We start from the raw sequence: 25664 nt of genomic DNA on the forward strand, positions 1-25664 counted from the left end.
TGAACAGGTAGGGCCAAACACACACACACACACACTGAACAGGTACGGCCAAACACACACACACATACACACACACACACTGAACAGGTAGGGACAAACACACACACGCACACACACACACACACACTGAACAGGTAGGGCCAAACACACACACACACACACACACTCACTGAACAGGTAGGGCCAAACACACACACACACACACACACACACACACACTGAACAGGTACGGCCAAACACACACACACACACACTGAACAGGTAGGGCCAAACACAGACACACACACACACACTGAACAGGTAGGGCCAAACACAGACACACACACACACACACTGAACAGGTAGAACCACACACACACACACACACACACACACACTGAACAGGTAGGGCCAAACACACACACAAGACACACGGACACACACATTGGCTGTTCATCCCAAAAAAATGAATCATCAAGTATTTGATTAGGAAGAGGAATGAATAGCACTGCATTAGAGATGCTTAGAGTTCTCGATGTCCAGTTGAGTTGTCCAAACCAGCACATCTATGATCTTTAGCTAATAAATGATGCCAAACAAAATCCAAACAAATGACACAAGCAAGTGTTGCATAAATGTCACATTTATTTCACTTTATTTCGACAACTGGTTACGTGTCCACAAACATTAGAAGACACTAGAACTCCAACACTCAAAGATAACGTGAGCACTGAGATGATGTCACAGGCCAGTTATTATGGTATAAAGGAACAGGGGGGTTACATCTGTGCGATTGGCTGTGGTGGATCCTATCAGGTTAATTATTTACAAGAAAGGTGCCAATCAAATGTCAAGAAGAGTCAATACCGAGTCATGGAGGTGGGCGTTTCTCTACAGGGCTGCACTGAGGGGGATAGGACATCAATAGCAAGCAGTAAGGGAAAGAGAGAGAGACCAGGGTGAGGAAGAGACACATCTACATGCTTGGATCCAGGAAATGTCATGTTAAAAAAGCAGTCAAATCAGTGAAAGAGCCAATCCATATTCGTCTATAGCCAGATCACTGAACTTCAAATGCGTTGTTTTAACCTGCAGTGAATTCTTCTTTGAGGACAGAAAGTCAGCTATCCTAGCATTAACAAGTAGAGTTAAGAGTCCCCTTTACAGTAGATGCAGTAAGATGCATTTAAGGTGCTTACACGCTAAAGCGACAATAGTACAGTTGAAAAAACAACATCTCCTTCTGTTGAAGGATATCCTACCCCCCCAACCAATCTTACTCACACATTATTATTCATTCAATTATGAGGTGTGATAAATACAATAAATTAGACTTGGATGACAATTCAATAGCTCAAACATTCCCCGCTGACATACTCCACCTCCAAATAGCAACAATAATTCATGAATAAAGCTTTATTTTCTTCCATTGTTCGAGCAGACAAAATAAAGTGGCATACCAGTGTACAACAAAGCTTAAAATGCATACACCAAGATGACCCCAACCTGACCCACCATATGAATCCCAGATTCCGTAGTTAATGGTATTTAGATCATGTTTTTGGTGTTTTTGGTGTCAGCGTTCTAGAATCAGAAAACAGAAAGAACCGCTAGGGGGGGGGGGGGGGGTTGATTTACCACTGAAACCAATCAAATATTGCACTGCAGTATAACAGCAATTATATTCCTTATTGGGAGGATATGTTTATAATTGGAGGCTATAAACGCGTAGTTATGGGACAGCGTGTGAGCATGCCATGTCTTGCATGTTTTACCTTGCCGTGGCTATCTCAGCATGCTCTGTAGGTTGGCTGGCCTAAAGCATGCACGATGTGCTACACGGGAGAATTGTGTTTGACCCGAACCACGACCCTCGCAGTAAGAACAAGGAACAACAGTAAGACATGATCCAATTGGCTGTCTGGCCACGGCCCTGGTCTGCTGCGCTAACACACAACGTTACCGTAAACGCAAGACTAGCACTTGATTTTCAATAAAGCATGGTCACGCAAGAGCATAACACAGCTAGACTAGGAGACAACCGGCAACTTTAGTTTGAAATTGCCCATCTTTTATGGGCTGCTAGACCAACGTAGCTCTGAAAGAGTCACTTTGCTTTTACTTCAGTCGGCAGCGCCCCCTTGATTGACTTAGGACTTGTTTTGTTCCAGAGAGCAGTTTGCATGTCATCTGGATGTAGCAGTATGGTGACAAAAACAATAAACGGCTTCCTAAGTCCCTGGATGTGAGACAGGTTCATACTGTATAGGTTTCGGATACAAAAGCAGAGCAAAGGATGTTAAGACGCTACTTTACAACAAGGAGCTGACGTAGGCTATATACTGTATTAGGGCTATTTAATCCAAACGGATAGATTCACATGGACACATAGCGTCAATAGAAGGTTCATAGCAGCCTATTAAATAAATGTTTGCTTTGATACATGTAGTACTGAGCGAACGTGTTGGACGTCAATGATGTGAAAGTGTGGGATTGATGAAAAACTGGAAAGAGAGAAAGAGAGGGGGGGGGGGGGGGGGAGGCACTACCTGGTGCATAACGATGTACTTTCAGACTCACAACTGGACTGTCGGATAAAAAAAGGTCAAAAATATCCCACGAACCCGTCAATACAGTAGGATCAAATTTGTCCTTACAATTATTCAACATTACTGTAACCCACCACCATAGAACGGAATAAACGTCAACTTGCTCGATTGGAACCATTCTCAGTGTATCCACATGGTATAATTCACTTATAAACAGACATTCAGGGTCAACATAGAGGAGTAGAATAGTAGGTTTTGATGTTTTGAAGATTACATTAATATCTCTAAAACCTGGGAGCCATTTTGTCAAGTCTACACAACAGAGAATATCTTTACTATTTAAAATTGAGATTGGAATGCTTTGGTTTAAAGCAACTGAGTGAAATAAAGTGTACATAATGCAACAATAAAGTGCGACGCAACAAAACTGGTCAGTGATCCCATACAAAAAAAAAAAAAAAAGAACAAATAATGTACATACACAAATAATATGGAAAAACACATAAGGTGAAAATAAATCAAGGACACAACTGCTCTCCACTGTCAGGCAGCCAGCAAAATTACATGCTTTATACTCTACTGTAGCAAATGTGTTACTATGAAATGTCAGCACAGCGAACTCACCATTATCCAAACATGGAAGCCAAAGAGTCATCCTATTGTCCTATCATATTCTATCCATCATATTATCCAACTATTACAATTATATCCCACTGTATTCTGTCCAAAACATTGGCAACAAAACAGTGTCCTATTATGTCACTTTTCACTCTACACTGTCCAATGTACCTTCACATCATCCCATCTATCACACTGTATATCGTCCAAAACCTTGGATACAAAACAGATGCAATGACAACGAGTTACAGTATGCGCCTGCAGCCCAGCGATTTTCAACATGAGGTAATATGGATACGCTGTTTTAACATGAGAAAAGAGCATTGATAGGTACTGCTATCTTCCCTGCACTAAACACACACACACACAGAAACAGAGATATCTTATGAGAGGACTAGAAAAGGGAATATACCATTTTCCCATTATTCTTTTTCTTATTAGACTACAGTGTTTATAAGAAATACATGAGAGGTTTGGATATGGGGCATCATATACAAATAGAGTGTGGTAGTAGTAAGTTGCATGATATTGGAACTGTTAACAACTCGGACTAAGACATAAACGTTATATTCTTCCTTTGTTTGGCTAAACCCTATAGGGGCTGTAAGCCTGGAAGGTAAGGTCTACATACACATGACAGTAAGGAGCATCACAGCCAGCGGAGCTAAGCCCCACTACTCAGGGTTGCGTTGTTAGTTAGTCTTACAGTATATGGGTTTTAATGGTCTTTAATGGGTAGTTTATACCATGCATGATCCAGGTAACCAGGAAGAGGCGTCAAATAGGAGATGGGCTGGGATGGTTTTAAGTGCTGTTTGAGGACGTATCAGCGACAGGATGGAGCACTGTTAGGACGGAGAGCAGCGCAGGAGAGAGCTGTTTAGATAAGCTATATACAGCAGAGGGTCCGTGGACATTTCAGATGACCCCCCCCCCCCACAGCGGGTGTTCCTGTTTCTCACATCCTCTGGCCTGACTTTCTTCTGGAGAGCTTAGACCTTGAAGAGGTAAGAGAGGGGAGGGTTAATCTTAAATAAGTGTTTACAAGGAGATTGAACTAATCTGGTATTACACAAAAAAATCAAGAGTTGAGGATTTCATTCATGAACACGTAAGGTAACCAGGTTGAGGCAGTGAGGGGTTCGTATACCTGATGGTTCCGGCGAGCAAGGGGTTAAAAGCATACAGCCAGTCATGCATCTCCTTGTCATTACTGGCCTGGAGGAGTATTCCACGATGTTCGGTGCACACTGCAAATGTGTTTGGAGTCTAAAAACAGAGAGCATATTCTGTGGTTACAAGGAGGATGACACATGGTAAATTAAGATCCAGGATAACATTAAGGGTAAGGGTATGTGTATTATATATTTACAAATATATTGATAGAACAAATGTATATTCCAGCAAATATATTTGTGGAATATTGTATTTGTGTTATATTTATAGTATATTCCTGAAAAAACATATGATGTATTTGCAATACATTAATGACATACAGTACCAGTCAAAAGTTTGCACACCTACTCATTCAAGGGGTTCTCTCTATTTTTACTATTTTCTACATGTAGAATAATAGTGAAGACATCAAAACTATGAAATAACACATATGGCATCATGAAGTAATCAAAAAAGTGTTAACAAATCAAAATATATTTTATCTTTTGTATTTTTCAAAGTAGCCACCATTTGCCTTGCACACTCTTGGCACTCTCCTTCTTGGTCAAATAGCCCTTACACAGCCTGGAGGTGTGATTTGGTCATTGTCCTGTTGAAAAACAAATGATAGTGGGACTAACACAGAACCCAAACCGGCTGTGCGCATGGGCCATCTAGCATGCATTAACTTTGTCCCCCCACATCAAACGCGATCACGACACGCAGGTTAAAATATCAAAACAAACTCTGAACCGATTACATTAATTTGGGGACAGGTCGAAAAGCATTAAACATTTATGGCAATTTAGCTAGCTAGCTTGCACTTGCTAGCTAAGTTGTCCTATTTAGCTAGCTTGCTGTTGCTAGCTAATTTGTCCTCGATATAAAACATTGAGTTGTTATTTTACCTGAAATGCACAAGGTCCTCTACTCCGACAATTAATCCACAAATAAAACAGTCAATCGAATCATTTCTAGTCATCTCTCCTCCTTCTAGGATTTTATTCTCTGGACTTTATATTGTGATTGGCAACATTCATAAATGAGGTGCATTACCGCCAACAACCTTGTTCGTCTTTCAGTCACCCAAGTGGGTATAACCAATGAGGAGATGGTACGTGGGTACCTGCTTCTATAAACCAATGAGGAGATGGGAGAGGCAGGACTTGCTGCGAGATCTGCATCACAAATATAACTGACTTCTATTTTAGCGCCTGTCAACGCAGATGCTCGTTGGCGAGTGCGAGCAGTGTGGGTGCAATAATTGAATAATATAGATTTCTAAATGTATTTTGCAACGCTAGCGCACACGACGCTAAATGACTATTGCCCCGTAGCACTCACTTCCGTCATCATGAAGTGCTTTGAGAGACTAGTCAAGGACCATATCACCTCCACCCTACCTGACACCCTAGACGCACTCCAATTTGCTTACCACCCCAATAGGTTCACAGACGACGCAATCGCAATTACACTGCACACTGCCCTAACCCATCTGGACAAGAGGAATACCTATGTAAGAATGCTGTTCATCGACTACAGCTCAGCATTTAACACCATAGTACCCTCCAAACTCGTCATTAAGCTTGAGACCCACCCCGCCCTGTGCAAATGGGTCTTGGACTTCCTGTTAGGCCGCCCCCAGGTGGTGAGGGGAGGTAACAACATCTCCACCCCGCTGAACCTCAACACTGGGGCCCCACAAGGGTGCGTTCTCAGCCCTCTCCTGTACTCCCTGTTCACCCATGACTGCGTGGCCATGCACTCCTCCAACTCAATCATCAAGTTTGCAGACGACACTACAGTCATAGGCTTGATTACCAACAACGACGAGATGGCCTACAGGGAGGCGGGTGAGTGCCCTCGGAGTGTGGTGTCAGGAAAATAACCTCACACTCAATGTCAACAAAACAAAGGAGATGATCGTGGACTTCAGGAAACACCAGAGGGAGCAGCCCCTTTATCCACATCGATGGGACAGTAGTGGAGAAGGTGGAAAGTTCCTAGGCGTACACATCACGGACAAAATGAAATGGTACACCCACACAGACAGCGTGGTGAAGAAGGCGCAGCAGCTGCACAGTTGTACAGGTGCATCAAAGTGGAGTCCGAGCTGGGACTGAGAAACTGAAAAACAGCTTCCATCTCAAGGCCATCAGACTGTTAAACAGCCATCACTAACATTGAGTTGCTGCTGCCAACATACTGACTCATCTCTAGCCACTTTAATAATGAAAAATTGATGTACTAAATGTATCACTAGCCACTTTATATAATGTTTACATACCATTTCAATGTGTCGGAGGGTACACCGTGCATTACTCATCTCATATACTGTACTCTATACCATCTACTGTATCTTGCCTATGCCGTTCGGCCATTGCTCATTCATATATTTTTATGTACATATTCTTTATTTTTTTGAATTTTTACCCCTTTTTCTCCCCAATTTCATGGTATCCAATTGTTGTAGTAGCTACTATCTTGTCTCATCGCTACAACTCCCGTACGGGCTCAGGAGAGACGAAGGTTGAAAGTCATGCGTCCTCCGATACACAACCCAACCAGCCGTACTGCTTCTTAACACAGCGAGCATCCAGCCCGGAAGCCAGCCGCACCAATGTGTTGGAGGCTACACCGTGCACCTGGCAACCTTGGTTAGGCCAATTGTGCGTCGCCCCACGGACCTCCCGGTCGCAGCCGGTTACGACAGAGCCTGGGCGCGAATCCAGGGACTCTGATGGCACAGCTGGTGCTGCAGTACAGCACCCTTAACCACTGCGCCACCCGGGAGGCCATGTACATATTCTCATTCATTCCTTTACACTTGTGTGTATAAGGTAGTTGTTATGAAATTGTTAGGTTAGATTACTTGTTAGATATTACTGCATGGTCGGAACTAGAAGCACAAGCATTTCGCTACACTCGCATTAACATCTGCTAACCATGTGTATGTGACAAATACATTTGATTTAATTTGATTTTGTGTAGTCAACCTGTAAGTGCAAACCAGATGGGATATCGCTGCAGAATGCTGTGGTAGCCATGCTGGTTAAGTGTGCCTTGAATTCTGAATAAATCACTGACAGTGACACCAGCAAAGCACCCCCACACCACACCACCACCTCTGTGCTCCACGGTGGGAACCACACATGCAGAGATCATCCGTTCATCCGTTCACCGTTCACCTGCGTCGCAAAAAGACACGGCGGTTGGAACCAAAAATCGCAAATTTAGACTCATCAGACCAAAGGACAGATTTAAACCGGTCTAATGTTCATCGCTCATGTTTCTTGGCCCAAGCAAGTCTTCTTCTTCTTATTGGTGTCCTTTAGGAGTGGTTAGTTTGCAGCAATTCGACCATGAAGGCCTGATTCACTCAGTCTCCTCTAAACAGTTGATGTTCAGATGTGTCTGTTACTTGAACTCGGTGAAGCATTTATTTGGGCTGCAATTTCTGAGGCAGGGAACTCTATTGAACTTATCCTCTGCAGCAGAGGTAACCCTGTGTCTTCATTTCCTGTGGCGGTCCTCACGAGAGCCAGTTTCATCACAGGGCTTGAAGGTTTTTGAGACTGCACTTGAAGAAATTGGCAAAGTTTTTGACATTTTCTGGATTGACTGACCATGTCTTAAAGCAATGATGGACTGTCGTTTCACTTTGCTTATTTGCCATAATATGGACTTGGTCTGTTACCAAACAGGGCTATCTTCTGAATACCACCCCTACTGTTGTGCACTTGAGTGAGGACCCAAAAGCGATTTAACAAAAACAGAGTCCTTTAATGTAGAAAATGGCAAAATAGACAACCTTCAGAGAGGGCGACAAATGAAACAGAAAGTCCTTCTGATATTTACTAAAGAGTCCCCTTCTTAGCAGCAGAGGAGAATAGCTGGGTTGCGGCGACAGACTGCTGGTCTCTCTGGGTAGGCGCGGGTCGTAGCGGACAGAGGTACCTGATCACACGTAGCATCAGAAGAACAGGCAGATTCCAACAGGATGGGACAAGGGTGAAGCAAACAAGACGATAGTTTGGTTCTGGCATGAGAAACTCAAACGAGAATCTGACAAGGAAAGAAGCAGGAACAGAGAGAGAAATAGAGACCTAATCAGAGGGAAAAAGGGAACAGGTGGGAAAAGGGTGAACGAGGTAGTTAGAGGAGATGAGGAACAGCTGGAGGAGGAGAGAAAGAGAAGGTAGCCTAATACGACCAGCAGAGGGAGACAGAGTGAAGAGAAAGAACAGGAACAAGACATAATATGACAAGACATGACACCTACCTTGTCTCAACACAAGTGATTGTCTCAAACGCATTAAGAAAGGAAAAACATTTCACAATTAAACTATTAACAAGACACACCTGTTAATTGAAACGCATTCCAGGTGACTACCTCATGAAGCTGGTTGAGAGAATGCCAAGAGTGTGCAACGCTGTCATCAAGGCAAAGGGTGGCTACTTTGAAGAATCTCAAATATTGTTTAACACTTTTTGGGGGAGTACTACATGATTCCATATGTGTTATTTCATAGTTTCGATGTTTTCACTATTATTCTGCAATGTAGAAAATAGTAAAAAGAAAAGAAAAACCCTTGACTGGTACTGTACAATACATGACCAAATGTATGCGGACGCCTGCTCATCACATTCCAAAATCATGAGCATTAATACGGATTTGGTCCCCTTTTTACTTCTAATATTCCATACCGATCTCGACAAACCATTTCTGTATGGACCTCGCTTTGTGCACAGGGGCAGAGTCGTCTGGAATGTAATTTTATGCTGTAGCGTTAATATTTCCCTTCAATGGAATTAAGGGGCTTAGTCCGAACAATAAAAAAACAGACAGACTATTAATCCTCAACCACCAAACATTACAGTTGGCACTATTTATTGGGGCAGGTAGCGTTCTCCTGGCATCCGCCAAAACCCAGATTCGTCCGTCGGACTGTCAGATGGTGAAGTGTGACTCATCACTCCAGAGAACGCGTTTCCACTGCTCCAGTGTGCAATGGCAGAGAGCTTGACACCACTGATGCTTGGCATTGCGCATGGTGGTTTTAGGCTTGTGTGCGGATACTCGGCCATGGAAACCCATTTCATGAAGCTCCCGATGAACAGTTCTTGTGCTGACTTACTTCCAGAGGCAGTTTGGAACTCGGTAGTGAAGTGTTGCAACCGAGGGCAGACAATTTTCACGCCCTACGCGCTTCAGCACTCGACGGTCCCTTTCTGTGAGCTAGTGTGGCCTACCACTTCGCAGCTAAGCTGTTGTTGCTCCCAGATGTTTTCACTTCACAATAACAGCACTTACAGTTGACCAGGGAAGCTCTAACAGGGCAGAAATTTGACGAACTGACTTGTTGGAAGGGTGGCATCCTATGACGGTGCCACGTTCAAAGTCACTGAGCTCTTCATTAAGGCTATTTTACTGTCAATGTTTGTCTATGGATATTGCATGGCTGTGGGCTCAAATTTTATACACCTGTCAGCATTGGGTGTGACTGAAATAGCTCAATCCACTAATTTGGAGGGGTGTCCACATACAAGGTTATGTGTTACATATTTTTTCATTTGGACAATTGAAAATGAGATGGTGCGTCTCAAGAGATTTCATCCTGTAAAATGTCTAATAAATAAACATATTTACAGTGCATTCGGAAAGTATTCAGACTCCTTGACTTTTTCCACATTTTGTTACGTTACAGCCTCATTCTAAAACTGATTAAATAGATTTTTGTTCCTATCCCATAATGACAAAGTAAAAACAGTTTTTTTTACATAAAATAAAAAACTGAAATATGACATTTACGTAAGTATTCAGACCTTTTAATCAGTACTTTGTTGAAGCACCTTTGGCAGCGATTACAGTCTCGAGACTTCTTGGGTATGAAGCTTGGCACACCTGTGTTTGGGGAGTTTCTCCCATTCTTCTCTGCAGATGCTCTCAAGCTCTGTCAGGTTGGATGGGGAGCGTCAGTGCACAACTATTTTCAGGTCTCTCCAGAAATGTTAGATTGGGTTCAAGTCCGGGCTCTGGCAGGAAGGTGAACCTTCTTCCCAGTCTGAGGTCCTGATCGCTCTACAGCAGGTTTTCATCAAGGATCTCTCTGTACTTTGCTCCGTTCATCTTTCCCTCGATTCTGACTAATCTCCCAGTCCCTGCCAATGAAAAACATTCCCACAGCATGATGCTGCCACCACCATGCTTCACCGTAGGGTACTGGTTTCCTCCAGGCGTGACGCTTGGCATTAAGGCCAAATAGTTCAATCTTGGTTTCATCAGACCAGAGATGCCTGATTGCTGCAGAGATGGATGTTCTTCTGGAAGGTTCTCCCATCTCCACAGAGGAACTCTGGAGCGCTGTCAGAGTGACCATCGGGTTCTTGGTCACCTCCCTGACCAAGGCCCTTCTCACACCAATTGCTCAGTTGGGCCGGATGGCCAGCTCTAGGAAAAGTCTTGGTGGTTCCAAACTTCTTCCATTTATGAATGATGGAGGCCACTGTGTTCTTGGGTACCTTCAATGCTGCAGAAATGTTTTGGTACCCTTCCCCAGATCTGTGCCTCGACACAATCCTGTTTCGGGGCTCTAGGGACAATTCCTTTGACCTCATGGCTTGGTTTTTGTTCTGACATGCACTGTCAACTGTGGGACCTTATATAGACAGACATGTGTGTGCCTTTCCAAATCATGTCCAATCAATTGAATTTACCAGAGGTGGACTCCAATCATGTTGTAGAAATCTCAAGGATGATCAATGGAAACAGGACCCACCTGAGCTCAATTTCAAGGTACAAGGTACTTCTGTGTTTTCTTTTTAATACATTTGCAAAAATGTTTTCAACTTGTCATTATGGGGTATTGTGTGTAGATTGATGAGGTGGAAAAAAACGATTTAATCCATTTTAGAATAAGGCTGTAACGTAACAAAATATGTAAAAGGTTGAGCGGTCTGAATATTTTCCAAATGCACTGTATGTTATATTTGAAAGTAGTTCTGGTTGGTCGTACCCGGAGCAGAGTCTGCTTGTCCTCGCTGTATTCCACCTGGGCGGAGGAAAGGTTGATGACGGAACGCTCCACGCTGTCCCTCTCGTTGCGGTACAGGTAGACGTAGGGCCGGCGCACCACTACATAGCGCTTCACCCAGCCACTGGTGTGGGGCTCCAGGAAGTGTAGGTAGCCTTTCTTAGACACGATGGGGCTGAAATAAACATAATTTCTATTTGATTATTTGTTGTTGAGAAAATTTTTAAAAACAACAACCAAAAACAGCCCATTCAATACATTGATTATTATCCAAATAACTCAGGTGTTGTTTATATATTTTCCAACATTAAAGTGATTCTAAATAATGAATCTAGCATGGATACTGCCGTCATAATTCACAACAATATCATACTGCATGACTCATCTGGTCTCTATGGAATCCTGTACAGTAGTCCTAGTTTAATCGTACTTTTGTTACAGTGGGGCAAAAAAGTATTTAGTCAGCCACCAATTGTGCAAGTTCTCCCACTTAAAAAGATGAGAGAGGCCTGTAATTTTCATCATAGGTACACATCAACTATGAGAGACAAAATGAGGGAAAAAAATCCAGAAAATCACATTGTAAGATTTTTAATGAATTTATTTGCAAATTATGGTGGAAAATAAGTATTTGGTCAATAACAAAAGTTTCTCAATACTTTGTTATATACCCTTTGTTGGCAATGACAGAGGTCAAACGTTTTCTGTAAGTCTTCACAAGGTTTTCACACACTGTTGCTGGTATTTTGGCCCATTCCTCCATGCAGATCTCCTCTAGAGCAGTGATGTTTTGGGGCTGTTGCTGGGCAACACGGACTTTCAACTCCCTCCAAAGATTTTCTATGGGGTTGAGATCTGGAGACTGGCTAGGCCACTCCAGGACCTTGAAATGCTTCTTAAGAAACCACTCCTTCGTTGCCCGGGCAGTGTGTTTGGGATCATTGTCATGCTGAAAGACCAAGCCACGTTTCATCTTCAATGCTCTTGCTGATGGAAGGTTTTCACTCAAAATCTCACGATACATGGCCCCATTCATTCTTTCCTTTAAACGGATCAGTCGTCCTGGTCCCTTTGCAGAAAAACAGCCCCAAAGCATGATGTTTCCACCCCCATGCTTCACAGTAGGTATGGTGTTCTTTGGATGCAACTCAGCATTCTTTGTCCTCCAAACACGACGAGTTGAGTTTTTAGCAAAAAGTTCTATTTTGGATTCATCTGACCATATGACATTCTCCCAATCTTCTTCTGGATCATCCAAATGCTCTCTAGCAAACTTCAGACGGGCCTGGACATGTACTGGCTTAAGCAGGGGGACACGTCTGGCACTGCAGGTATTGAGTCCCTGGCAGCGTAGTGTATTACTGATGGTAGGCTTTGTAACTTTGGTCCCAGCTCTCTGCAGGTCATTCACTAGGTCCCCCCGTGTGGTTCTGGGAATTTTGCTCACCGTTCTTGTGATCATTTTGACCCCGCGGGGTGAGATCTTGCGTGGAGCCCCAGATCGAGGGAGATTATCAGTAGTCTTGTATGTCTTCCATTTCCTAATAATTGCTCCCACAGTTGATTTCTTCAAACCAAGCTGCTTACCTATTGCAGATTCAGTCTTCCCAGCCTGGTGTAGGTCTACAATTTTGTTTCTGGTGTCTGGTATCCTCTTTGGTCTTGGCCATAGTGGAGTTTGGAGTGTGACTGTATGAGGTTGTGGACAGGTGTCTTTTATACTAATAACAATTTCAAACAGGTGCCATTAATACAGGTAAAGAGTGGAGGACAGAGGAGCCTCTTAAAGAAGAAGTTACAGGTCTGTGAGAGGCAGAAATCTTGCTTGTTTGTAGGTGACCAAATACTTATTTTCCACCATAATTTGCAAATACATTTTGTCATTTTGTCTGTCATAGTTGAAGTGTACCTATGATGAAAATTACAGGCCTCTCTCATCTTTTTTAAGTGGGAGAACTTGCACAATTGGTGGCTGACTAAATACTTTTTTGCCCCACTGTATATTCCTTTCCTAATTTCGTCATAAGATGTAAATATTGTGATTTTTCATTCTTCCTGGAGGCTGTTGCCATAATGATAACCAAAAAATGGTCTGGTCTCACCTGACGCGGATCTCCTGGATGTCAGGGACGAAGGTGCAACCTCTACCCAGGGTCCTCTTCTTGTCCACAGGACTGAAGGGGTCCAGGTCTGGGCTGGAAGCACCAGAGATGGGCTCAGTGAGTCTGCAGACCAGGGGGGAAAAAAACTCTCGCAACGCTCTCAAAATATTCTCTGTGCTCTCTCAATGTCCTATCAATGCCCTATTAACAAGGTCCTCTCAACAAAGAGAACAAACTCATTTGCATATGCTATTTGTCCAGGAGCAAGCCTTGGGTGAATAAAATGGGAGTAAGAGATGACAGTTGAAAGGTCACATACCTGATGTCATAATGTCCCTCCACCAATGAGGGGCAAGTAGAGGACGGAGTTAGCGTGCTCAGACTAGAAGAGGATGGAGACATCAGCGACGCTGACATCTCAGAAAGCTGAAACGCACACACACATACAAGTACATACAGATAATCACACAGACACACACACACACACACACACACACACACACACACACACACACACACACACACACAGATATGCACGTACACGAGAGCAAACAAACACACAAAAATAAGCACACAAAAAGACACATACAGTGACACCATTATACATAAATCAACAGCTCCCATGTACTGTATCGCACTTTGAAGGGTCTGCAAGGTCTGATGAGGTCACGAGAAGAGATAGGTTTCTGCCCCAGGCCTTTTGGTTAAACATGTTACAGACAACATGCTGTAGTAGGGATAAAGAGACCTGTCATTCTCTGAGGGGGGGGGGGGGGGGGTATGATCAAAAAAGGCTAGGTTGATTAGGGTCTGGGTGAAGGATTCCATAGGTCAGAGGTAAATCTACAGAGAATATGGGACCTTGGCTTAGGGGATGGGGTTTATGATTGATGAGGACAAGAGCAAGTACACGTGAATGAATGAAGGAACTGAGTTAGTTACTCTGTTTTTAGTTCAAGTACTTTCTTAGAATGCAGTTCCTCGTTAGAATTCAGTCATTTGTTGGAATACTAAATTCTCGGAGAGGCTGAGTGTGTGAACGAGACAGGGGATCAGGAGGGGAAAGTATCTTGGGTGGGATTAGTGACAATGGGCCCGGAGTCCACAGGGGCCAAGTTTTTATGGGATACAAAGGGCTTCGGGCTAGGGTTCTGGCTGGTTAAAAGTAGCCTGCATGGGGTACTGTAAGTGGGTTATAGAGGGGGTTAAAGGGCCTGGGGGCTGGGGCTCACCTTGCTCTCACTGGCACTGCTGCTCACCTGGCTGTACTCCCTGTTGAACGTGTGCATGAGCAGCCGCAGACACTGAGACCCCAGGAGGAAAAGAGGACGAGGAGGAGGAAAAAGAGAGATTATTATTACTCATAACAACTACCAATACAAGTTATAATGCATTTTAATCCAACAAAGAGAGATAACCAAAAAGGTGGCCAAGCAAGTGTTAGGCCTGGTTCCTAACTGAAGCCAGGGACTGGTAGTCACCTTGGCAGCCAGCTCCCTCTGCCTCTGGCTGGGTCTCTCCAGGGCGGGGCTACCCCCGGGGCAGTGGCTGAGGATGGGGCTCTTCGCAAAGTCGCTAAGGTCACCACTCTTGCAGAGAGCGTCCTGCCCCACTGCCAGGGTGGCCTCCAGTTTCTCCCGCAGCAGCAGGTAGTGCCTGGTCTTCTCCACCTGTACAGACACAACCAGAGAAAACATTAACTTTCTTTTGGCACAAAATGGCCGTCATGCATCGTCCAGGTGAGTCACCTTCATTGGTGAGTATTAACTCTATTCAATAAAAGGTACTTTGAAAATAGCTACTGTATATGAATGCCAACCATGATGCATAATGTATTCCTATTTATTGACCAACCAATTCCATCACAAATTGACTCCACTACTCTGTGGAGTCTTCGCCCCAAACACCCTACAGACCCCACCAATGCCAGGCCTCACCTCCTGCAGAAGGCTGAGTTTCTCCAGCTCCCATTGGTGGTCCAGGATAAGGCTGTCGCTACGGGGCCTCCACCCAGCCAGGTTCTCTTCCCCACGGACGTATGCCACCGAGGTGTCCAAGACGCGCCTACGCCGCCGCTGCATGCCTGAGGGTGAACAAGAGGGCAACAGAGTGTTTCATATATGCCTGTAGAATAACAGATACACACTGCCAAGAGATCATTTGGTGATATGCCCAGTGGTTAAATCAAGGTTCTGATGCACACGGGAGGACACGGGATGACAGACATCACGGCATCCATGCTTGTGACAAATTGTGTAAGGGTGACAACATGGTGGAGCGTTCATTTTTCTCAAGCTTCAACTGTGTCATTCTTGAACTTACCAGGACTTCCGGCATCAGCGACATGGCAGAGACTGACTTCATACACTCCAGTGACACGATTACTGAGAGAGAGAGAGAGAGAGAGAGAGAGAGAGAGAGAGAGAGAGAGAGAGAGAGAGAGAGAGAGAGAGAGAGAGAGAGAGAGAGAGAGAGAAAGAGAGAGAGAGAGAGGAGAGAATGAGTTGTGTCTACTCTACAAACAACATAGAAATAAAGTTCAGATTCAGAGTTCCAGAAAGGAGGTCGAACCTCTCTGAGGGCCTGAGACAGCCGGTGCTGAAGAGGTTCCTGATGGAGCGAGAGGCGGGGAGCTTGGCGTCACGGGAGTAGAACACCATACAGAAGTCTTTGGTGATCACTGTTGGTTGGGTGCAGTTCTCCATCTGAAGAAAGTTGGAACAAAATGTATCCAAGTCAGAACTCACTTAATCCAAGCCGATACTACTTGGGTTACGGTTTAGAACGAATGTTGATGCGTTTACCTCTAGGTAAGCGGAGAGAGTGATGTAGATCTTTTCTCCATAGGGAGTGACACGGTTCAGGAGGAGGGAGTTGTGCATGGAGCTATCCCATGCCGCCTCAAATCGGTAAAACGTCCTGTTCAGTCAACATACAGGCAAACGTTACGGGGGGTTTTGTGTATAGAACTTGTTTTCATTTTGTCAATGGTGAATGAATGGAGACATGTAAATATGATTTTTCTCCATCAGCATATCAGTGAAAAAAAAGATTAAGTTGCACAAGACCCTCTACAACAACACTCAAACAAACTATATATACACATATTTACAAGGACAGAAACAAACACCGCTGAGTTCACCTTTGAGAGTGAAGTCAAATGAAAGCATGAGGAAACAGACAACAACAACAACAAGAACAGAAAGCTGATTCAGGGAACATACAATTGACAAGAGGAGAAGGAGAAAGGTTGTGTGTTATACCTATGGTCAACTCCCAGGGACATGCTGCCATACAGCGAAGCGCGAAGAGAAAAGGGCGAGAAGTTATAAGCAAGCAGCTCGGCTGTGGATTTTACAGTAACAAAGTGGCAAAAAAAGTGAAGAAGACAAGTAACACAATAGAATATTGGATAAAAAAATACATGTGGTCTTCAGTGCAAAAATACGGTAAAAAAAAGAAGAGAAATAGAGAACGGAGAGAAAACAAAAACCTACTCAAAACTTTCCATTATGGAAAAGGCCATTAATACACAACCATGTTATTAGGTGTTACAGTATGTACAGGAACTAGCTGTGAAAGAGGAGAGGGGACGTACTTGTCATTATATGAGGGCCAGATGTAGCCCGCAGATAGAATGTTGAGAGACAGGATGTTGGGGTCGATGATGGTCTCATCAGCCTCTGGAGTATTCCGGATCCGCCCTGAGAGGTCAAAGGTCAGTGGTGGATCTTTATGTGCTGAAAATATGAACCTATGCAATCTTTATGCACCGTAAAGACGGATCTATGGGATCTTTATGTGCGGTAAAGATGAATTTACTGTGCACATGTTATTGTCGTCTACTTTCATCCGTACTCACCCACCACCAGCTCCTTGACCTCCTTCCACTCCACGTCATTTCCTGTCTCGTGCGCTATGGTGACTGTGATCCTCCGCTGGATGCCCTGATGAAGCAGGAAGGTTCCGTGGCAGGGCATGCCCCCTCTGTGGTCCACCACTGAAGGGATATAGCTAAGGACAAAAAAAATGGCATATTCATCAATGACTCACATTAATGACCCTAAACTATCAGTACCACTGGTATTTACCATGAAATTACTTGGTGAGAAAATGCTGTAATTTCAATGGCTAATGGTGCAATATGTAGAAATCAATCCAGAATTTCCTGGTTGCAAAAACTCTAATAGTTTGCCTAATTTCAGTTTATGTGACAAAACAAGCAGTCATTGTGTAGAGAATCATTGTACCATCTAAACCACTGTGAAATATATTTTCCATAACCAAAAATATTGTATTTTCAGCTGTTTGAAGCTGGTGTACAAAACCGAAAGTAAAAGACAAAACTTAAGAATGGGAAGCATAGAAATAGTGCATGTATAACAGATCTAATGGCTTTCAATGAGAATGACAGATCTATTATCTATATATTTCTATGTTAATTTGGTTGGGTTGCCCAAAAAGTGACATATTGCCACTTTAATGACCATGAAGAAGGGGAAATATTTAAATGTTTAAACATGAAACTATTTGTACAAAGATGAAATGTCATTTTTGCCTCCTAAATAAGATCATTGTTTCACAGTAAAACGTAGGCCCAGTCAGTGGCCACACCCAAGTGAACCGACATTGGTTGAGAACTATGAAACACACCCTTCTCTCCCCCAGTACAAAGTCCGTTTGACAGAAGTCAACGTCAGTTCCCGATGACTGGTGTCCGTACATTTAAAATGTCAAATTTCAACGTGGAGGTGACAATCACCATGCTGGAATGGTGAATTTCGACTAGACCAGCCAGAATACAGCATGAGCTGATTATGGCAACTTGTTATGAACGTTGATCTATTATTCACTAAAGAAGAAGTGATACCTCTTAGACGTCGAGTTATCAGCTGCAGCTGTAAACATACGGCCTAGGAAAGGACAGATATCTCCTAAGAACAACAGGGTACTTTAACGTATCCGCTCTACAACACTACGGCCAGAAAGATTCTTCAAAGGACAATGGCGATCTCTGTCTTCCATCTTCGACCCATCTATCGAAGCGCAGCTCAGCTCAGAGTAAATATATATCTTGCATTTTTCTTTTCCGATTGGCCGGATATTAGAATGCATATGATTCTGTATTTACGGTAGCAAAGCTTCTCAAGGTCCGATAGAGACCCAATCCCTTTGTCCCTTAGTCTTCCCGCTCTTTAATTCAAACCCAACCCCTTTCCTTTGTGTAACCAGCCATCATTTCGGGTTAGCCCACCAGGGACTTTTCATGACATGATTAGTAATCGATGTGTGATCTATCCTGTGTCTATATATATGTAATTCTGTGTGATTATTTGGGTATTTAGTAAATAAATAGTTAAGCCAATTTGTGTATTGCTGATTCAACTTGTTAGCTAGGGTTCGTGCAGATAACCAAGTACTTACGACAAACAGAACAATACTGATCAAGGTGACGATTAATAATTGACTGCTATTGATATAAAAGATCTTCAGATCTTTAAGAGAGTGGATTCGGGAGATAACCACTCTATATAAATGAATGCTTCCGTGGTGCCCCAGGTTATTAATGGTTTAATTGTTGCATGGTTTAATTCAATCACGTAATCAATTAAACATTAGGTAATCGATTTGATAAAATACCATGTCATTTAATTTAATCATAGTCAGAGACAAGACAATACTTACTCTCCATTGGCCTCCAGCTCACAGATCTCGAAGAAGGCCATGAGGTCATATTTGGAGTGGCATGGGCCGGCCGTGGAACGGGTCAGGGTATTCAGCTTGGTGGCTGGTACTGTGAAAGAGAAGGTCAGAAATGTGTCTGAATATTTGTGACACACAAGCACAATGAGGTGGATGAAGGTAGGGATGTTTAAAAAATATATCAAATCAGCAAAAAAAAGATTGGCCCTTTTTTAGGACCCTGTCTTTTAAAGATCATTCGTAAAAATCAAAATAACTTCACAGATCTTCAATGTAAAGGGTTTAAACACTTTTTTCCATGCTTGTTCAATGAACCATAAACAATAAATGAACATGCACCTGTGGAACGGTCATTAAGACATTAACATCTTACAGACGGTAGGCAATTAAGGTCACAGTTATGATAACGTAGGACACTAATGAGGCCTTTCTACTGACTCTGAAAAACACCAAAAGAAAGATGCCCAGCTCATCTGCATGAACGTGCCTTAGGCATGCTGCAAGGAGGCATGAGGACTGCAGATGTGTCCAGGGCAATAAATTGCAATGTCCGTATTGTGAGACGCCTAAGACAGCGTTGCAGGGAGACAGGACGGACAGCTGATCGTCCTCACAGTGGCAGACCACGTGTACCAACACCTGCACAGGATCGGTACATCCGAACATCACACCTGCGGGACAGGTACAGGATGGCAACAACAACTGCCCGAGTAACACCAGGAACGCACAATCTTTCTTAGAAGGAATGAGCGTTACACCAAGGCCTGCACTCTGGAGCGAGAATTTGGAGGTGGAGGGTCCATCATGGTCTGGGGTGGTGTGTCACAGCATCATCGGACTGAGCTTGTTGTCATTGCAGGCAATCTCAACACTGTGCGTTACAGGGAAGACATCCTCCTCCCTCATGTGGTACCCTTCCCGCAGGCGCATCCTGACATGATCCTCCAGCAATGCCACCAGCCATACTGCTCGTTCTGTGCGTGATTTCCTGCAAGACAGGAATGTCAGTGTTCTGCCATGGCCAGCGAAGAACCCGGATCTCAATCCCATTGAGCATGTCTGGGACCTGTTGGATCGGAGGGTGAGGGCTAGGGCCATTTCCCCCAGAAATGTACGGGGTAACATCTCACAGCAAGAACTGGCAAATCTGGTGCAGTCCATCAGGAGGATGCAGTACTCAATGCAGCTGGTGGCCACACCAGATACTGACTGTTACTTTTGACCCCCCCCCCCCCCCCCCCCCCCCCTTGTCCACTTCTGTTGGTCACATGTCTGTGGAACTTGTTCAGTTTATCTCTCAGTTGTTGAATCTTGTTATGGTCATACAAATATTGACACGTTAAGTTTGCTGAAAATAAACGCAGTTGACAGTGAGAGGACGTTTCTTTCTTTGCTGAATTTATATATAAAACATGTACAAATATTTTCACATTTTTTTCTCCAGTAATGCCTTCATGAACATGTGAACTTTCATGTGCCTCAATTGCAAACTTGAATGGGGTCTGTAAATATAAAATTATGAGTTTAGCCAAGGAGAAAGCACTGAGCTAAATAGGGAGAAAGACAGGATCCTTTCTGGCTAGCCATGATTGGCTGAGATAATGGAGGGTTTGACCATGCTGATGGTTGGCCATAAGCATTTTTCGTCATAAGCCCCATTTGGGATGGGCCGTCACATTTGTACAACTAACCAATATCTGGTTAACATTCTTGTACAAAATGGCTGCAGTGCCAACTTGCTCAGCTTGGTGGCTGGCACATTCAAAGATGTAGAAAGAGACACATACCAAATAAACCACTCACCTGGTTTAGACAAGGGCATGACCCTTGGGAACTGCCTCCTAGAAGGTCGAAGGGGACTGAAATAGAAGTGTGAACTTTTAAAATTGTCTACTTTAGCAAGACAGTGAAACGGGATCATTTGAAGAAGAAGAGAGCAAGTACAGTTCTCACCTGATGAGGTCTTTGCAGAGGGGTGGGAATGGATGTTTCTGGTAGTGGCCAAACACCTCAAAGACAATGGGCTGGGTCTTGATGTACTCCACAAACGACTTGGTAACCTCTACCGTGATCTAATAGACCATCAAAAAAAAAACGAGGTAGGCTATCACTCAAGTCCCTTAACGAGGCCAGCGACAACAGGATGATTACAATGCAACACAACAACAATCGGTAATTCATGATTCATTCATGGCAATATCATAGAAATAACGCCTGTAGTAACCTATGACTAATAATAAGGAATAGCAATGTTATTTCCGGGCGGCGCTTACATTCTGTACATGGTAGAATCCCAGCGGAGGTCCTCTGCCAGTGTTCTTGAGTGGCTCAGTGGAGAAAGCCTCATCATGTCGGTGGATGAAGCTGGAAAGTAGGGAGACCACATTCAGTCAATATGCGTACCTATTCACTACACATATATATTAAAACGACGACACTGTTGCATTACTACTATGTACTGTTGACTACTCTCAATGTGGCGCACTGATTACGATCACATTTGGTGGGACACTTGTCTCGCACCATCAGACGAGTCTACTTCAGGAATAACACTAACCATGAGAATTTTGTTTGTTTAAACCAAGAGAGGATGGAGTCGTTTCTGGATGAAGAAAAGAGAGAAGTGAAAGGTCTTGAAAGACAAGGCTTTTTGCATTTACATTTGAGTCATTTAGCAGATGCTCTTATTTCAGAGACAATTACAGTAGAAATTACGGGAAGGTGCTTTGCTTATGGGGCACAGACAGACAGTTACCTTTCAGTAACTGGCACAACGCTCTAAACCACTAGGCTGCCTGCCGCCCTTTTCCATAGCATAGCTTTCAAATAGTTAACGTGTTAGATGTCATCTAAAATGTAGATTCCTGCCTCAATAAAAATCGTTGTAAATTGCCGAGGAGACAAAACTCAAGTACATAGTCAAAATATGATGAAAATAGGAAATAAAGTTGAGGAACAGGCCTTGAAATGACTAATTTTGCTTTCGACACATAACAGTCCAATTATACATGACTAACTATTAGATTTCGACTTCCTTACAACTGTCAAATGGATATGATCATGTTATGTGACAGTACAAAATTGGCACCATTTCATAGACTCTGCCTCCCTGCACCTAAACAAGCCACCCTACCCTGGATTGTGTGCCCCACATCCTCATTACTCTGGCAGTGACATGTGTTACTGTCATGTCTACAGCGCTTTCACCCCTCTTGCTTTTGCTAGCCTTTTCGGGTTGGCATTAGCAGTGAGCGAGACTCTCGCATTTACCGACCTCTTCCGCGGTGTCCATCTGCGGCTTGCGGTGGCTGCTTGGTCAAGTGACTGCCGCAAGGATTTCTGCTCTAACAATTCTACGGATGTAACTGGCACATTCAACACTGGACGTGGCTCTTATCGGGTACTTCTCCATTGGACTGTATCAATTCCAATCGTGTCGCTATAAAGGAACCCCCTTTTCCCCTCTGGCCTCACTGTTATTAAAGGATTGTGCGTCGGGTTGGCTATTCTCAGAGGGGCTCATCACAGAAGATGCTAAATTGATGTCATGTGTTTGACTGAAACCTGGCAACAACCCGTATGAATGTTTGACCTTTTAACCTTGCGATCAGACCTCAAACGGGCTGTAACTCAGGTACAGAATCTGACCTCATTTGAATGCCTAGCGCTCACACTGTTTGGCCCAAAACCACTGCTCCTCATTTTGATATACAGGCCTCCCATAGTCTCCCTTGTCTTCCACTCAAGAGTTTAAGACACTGACATCTTCCTGCTCCATGTGCTGCTTGGGGACTTAAACATTCATGTACACTCCAGCATGTGACTTTTACAGCCTATGTCAAAGGCTACAACCTGGACCTGGTGTGCTACACTGGCCATAGATCCCTCCGACACGTGTGGCCTGAACCTCACCATTTCTGACCACTTGGCCATCATATTTAATCTTTACATCTCCCTCCCCAAGCTCCGTACCAAATGTACCATGACCCTCAGAAATGCAAAAACTGTCAACCCCCCTGATTGAACTGATTCAGTCCCATGAGAACCCTGACGCTCTCCACAAGGCCAAGGCTACCCACTACTCTAACATCAGAAAAAGGTCATAACCCGAGAGCTCCCTCCTCCCTGATCTATAAGCTACAACTGCCACGTAACGACCCCCCCACCCACCCCCCCCACCCTCACACTGTTTCAGCTGACCTCTGTGATCGGTATCTGGACTTATTCCAAAATAAACTAGACGCAATACATGCACAGCTCCAACAAACGTCTACTGAACCCCCCGTCTCCCACCACAGCTCGACTCAGAAACCCTTCCGTCACTCTCCACCTTCTCCTCTGTTGATGCAGTGTTCATCTCTGGTCTACACACCAAAAGCCTCAACCTGCTCACTTGACCCTATGCCCACACTCCCACTCTTTCCCCTCATGGTTGACATTGTCAATGTGTCCCTCTGCTCTGGCTCTGTACCCCCTGAACTCAAACCGGCTGTTACCACTCCTTTTCATCGTCTATATCGTACCAATCCGGCAAAATCCTCCGTCAACACAGTCTGGAATTCCACTGTTACGCTGATGACACACAAATCTATGTTCACTCCAAACCCACCTCTGACAGCAGACCCCCCCCCCCCCCCCCATCATCACTTGTCAACTGTCTGAAATGCATAAAAGCATGGATGAGCTTGAAGTCCTGAAGTTCAACGGCGATAAGACAGAAGCTATGTTGGTGGCACCCAGATCTCTCCTGAAGAAGGTTGACCTTAACGTCGACGGCTGCTCTATCTTTACTACCTCTCAGGTGAATAATCTGGGGGTCATCCTCGATACCACACTCACCTTTGATGCCCACATTAAAACCATCACAAAATCTGTCTTCTTCCATCTCAAGAACATAGGCAGTCTCAGCCCCTCACTTACTGACTCAGTTGCTGAAAATGAAAATCTTATTCATTGCCTTCATTACCTCACGCCTGGACTATTGCAATGGACTCCCTGCCAGCTCCCTCAACAAACTTCAGTATATCCAGAACTCAGCTATAAGACTCCTCACCCGCACCAAACCCTGGGAGCACATCACACCCACACTTCTCCACCTCCACTGGCTTCCAATCAAACACCTTACCTACAAATCCATGCATGACTTGGCTCCCTTCCCTCTTTCCAGCATGCAACACATCTACACCCCCACCCGCAGCCTTCGATCCTCTGTCTCTGGCCTACTGGTCACCCCCCATCCCCACCAGACTATTCTCCATGGGGGATTGTGCCTTCAGCAATGCCTCCCCCACTCTCTGGAACTTTCTCAGCCCTGAACTCCTAGTGCGTTTTAAACCTTGGTCTTTTTGTTGTTGTCTTTTTAATCTTCCTATCGTGTAAGGGATGCAGAGGTCGTTGAAGTTAGCTTCTCAATTTGAACTGCCTTGACGACTTTTGTCTCTGTTGTTGCTGTTATTATTACTTTTTTCTAAATTCAGGGAGTTTACATTGTTAAAGTACCTGAACCACTGGCACTTGCAGACGTTCCTAAGGAGAGATTTTAGAAACAGATGCCTCTTTATGCATCATCTTGTCATCGTCATCATTCAAAACACTTTCCCTCACTGACATCTTGTCAAGTCTCTCCCTAAAACAAAACTCCAAACCATCCTGGTCAAAGCTAAAATACCACAAAATGAAAGAGCTTGAATGAGTGGGAGGCACTTACTTGAACTGGCAGAAGATGTCAGCATACTCAGCGGAAATGCTGGAGGCCTGCAGGACTGTGACCCTGAAGGTGAAGGTGGAGCCTATGTGGAGGTGGGACAGGGCCTTCTCCAGGGGCAGCTCCAGACCCAGACCACCCTTCAGTGGGCTCCTGGGGACCTCTGGTGTGGCTGTGACGGGGGACAAGTCTGTGGTCATGGTAAGTACACATGATAAAGACAGGAAATGCCTGCAGTTCTGCACACGGTATGACGGGGGAGACACAGTGCTTTACTCCTGCACCATGACTTACACAAATTATAAGTACATGACCTTTTCAGTTAAGTCTTCCCCTACTAAACAAATGTGTGCTGTTCATATCTACCGCCACAATGATGTAATCGAAAAACATGATTGGGAGGATCTCCTTACCTGCACAGGTGTTGTTGTTGACCTCGTCAGGGTCAGCGCCTACATCAGAGTTCTGTCCCTCCCCTTCCACGAAGCGTAGCTCTTCGTGAGAGGTGTTAGAATGGGACATGCCGCCGGAACACGACTCTGTCTGGAACTGACCAGCCAAACACATGGCCTTTTAAATAATGACACAGCATTTTCCCAATCTCGATACTGTATGCAGACAGCGATTTGGCAAGTAATTCAAGTTCCTGTATAATTTCTTACGGATTCTACCTTCTCAAACTGTTGGTCCTCAAAGGATATCTTGGCGGTTCCTGACTGCCTTACGCCAGAACCATAGTCAGGGGCTTCTTCATCAGCTGGGGAGAGACAATAAAAATGTTGGAACCTCATCCTATTTTGAAGGCCATTTTTATCAAACA

At 44.2% G+C, this 25664-nt stretch overlaps 1 protein-coding gene across 35 annotated transcripts in view; it reads right to left on the bottom strand.

The window, feature by feature from the left end:
- Nucleotides 1–601: 601 nt before the first annotated feature.
- Nucleotides 602–25664, bottom strand: part of LOC109874984 (kinesin-like protein KIF1A) — a 59017-nt gene continuing 33954 nt past the window's right edge. For 14 of the 35 annotated variants that reach the window (XM_031810371.1, XM_031810400.1, XM_031810399.1 and 11 more), the window contains 22 exons: nt 25516–25601; nt 25258–25393; nt 24848–25034; nt 21698–21742; nt 21414–21504; nt 21094–21212; nt 20944–21017; nt 19123–19231; nt 17300–17451; nt 17036–17141; nt 16701–16724; nt 16242–16356; nt 16009–16142; nt 15760–15821; nt 15375–15520; nt 14919–15107; nt 14670–14741; nt 13757–13863; nt 13438–13560; nt 11318–11510; nt 4297–4415; nt 602–4144 (listed from right to left, as the gene is read on the bottom strand). In XM_031810371.1, coding sequence (XP_031666231.1) covers nt 4105–4144; nt 4297–4415; nt 11318–11510; nt 13438–13560; nt 13757–13863; nt 14670–14741; nt 14919–15107; nt 15375–15520; nt 15760–15821; nt 16009–16142; nt 16242–16356; nt 16701–16724; nt 17036–17141; nt 17300–17451; nt 19123–19231; nt 20944–21017; nt 21094–21212; nt 21414–21504; nt 21698–21742; nt 24848–25034; nt 25258–25393; nt 25516–25601 — 2429 coding nt within the window. In that variant the 3' untranslated portion in view covers nt 602–4104. The remainder of the gene's footprint in view (nt 4145–4296; nt 4416–11317; nt 11511–13437; nt 13561–13756; nt 13864–14669; nt 14742–14918; nt 15108–15374; nt 15521–15759; nt 15822–16008; nt 16143–16241; nt 16357–16700; nt 16725–17035; nt 17142–17299; nt 17452–19122; nt 19232–20943; nt 21018–21093; nt 21213–21413; nt 21505–21697; nt 21743–24847; nt 25035–25257; nt 25394–25515; nt 25602–25664) is intronic. The other 21 variants (XM_031810401.1, XM_031810387.1, XM_020467101.2 and 18 more) reach the window with 17 other exon arrangements.

This window comes from Oncorhynchus kisutch, linkage group LG30, assembly GCF_002021735.2.
Source record: "Oncorhynchus kisutch isolate 150728-3 linkage group LG30, Okis_V2, whole genome shotgun sequence".
NCBI lineage: Eukaryota > Metazoa > Chordata > Actinopteri > Salmoniformes > Salmonidae > Oncorhynchus > Oncorhynchus kisutch.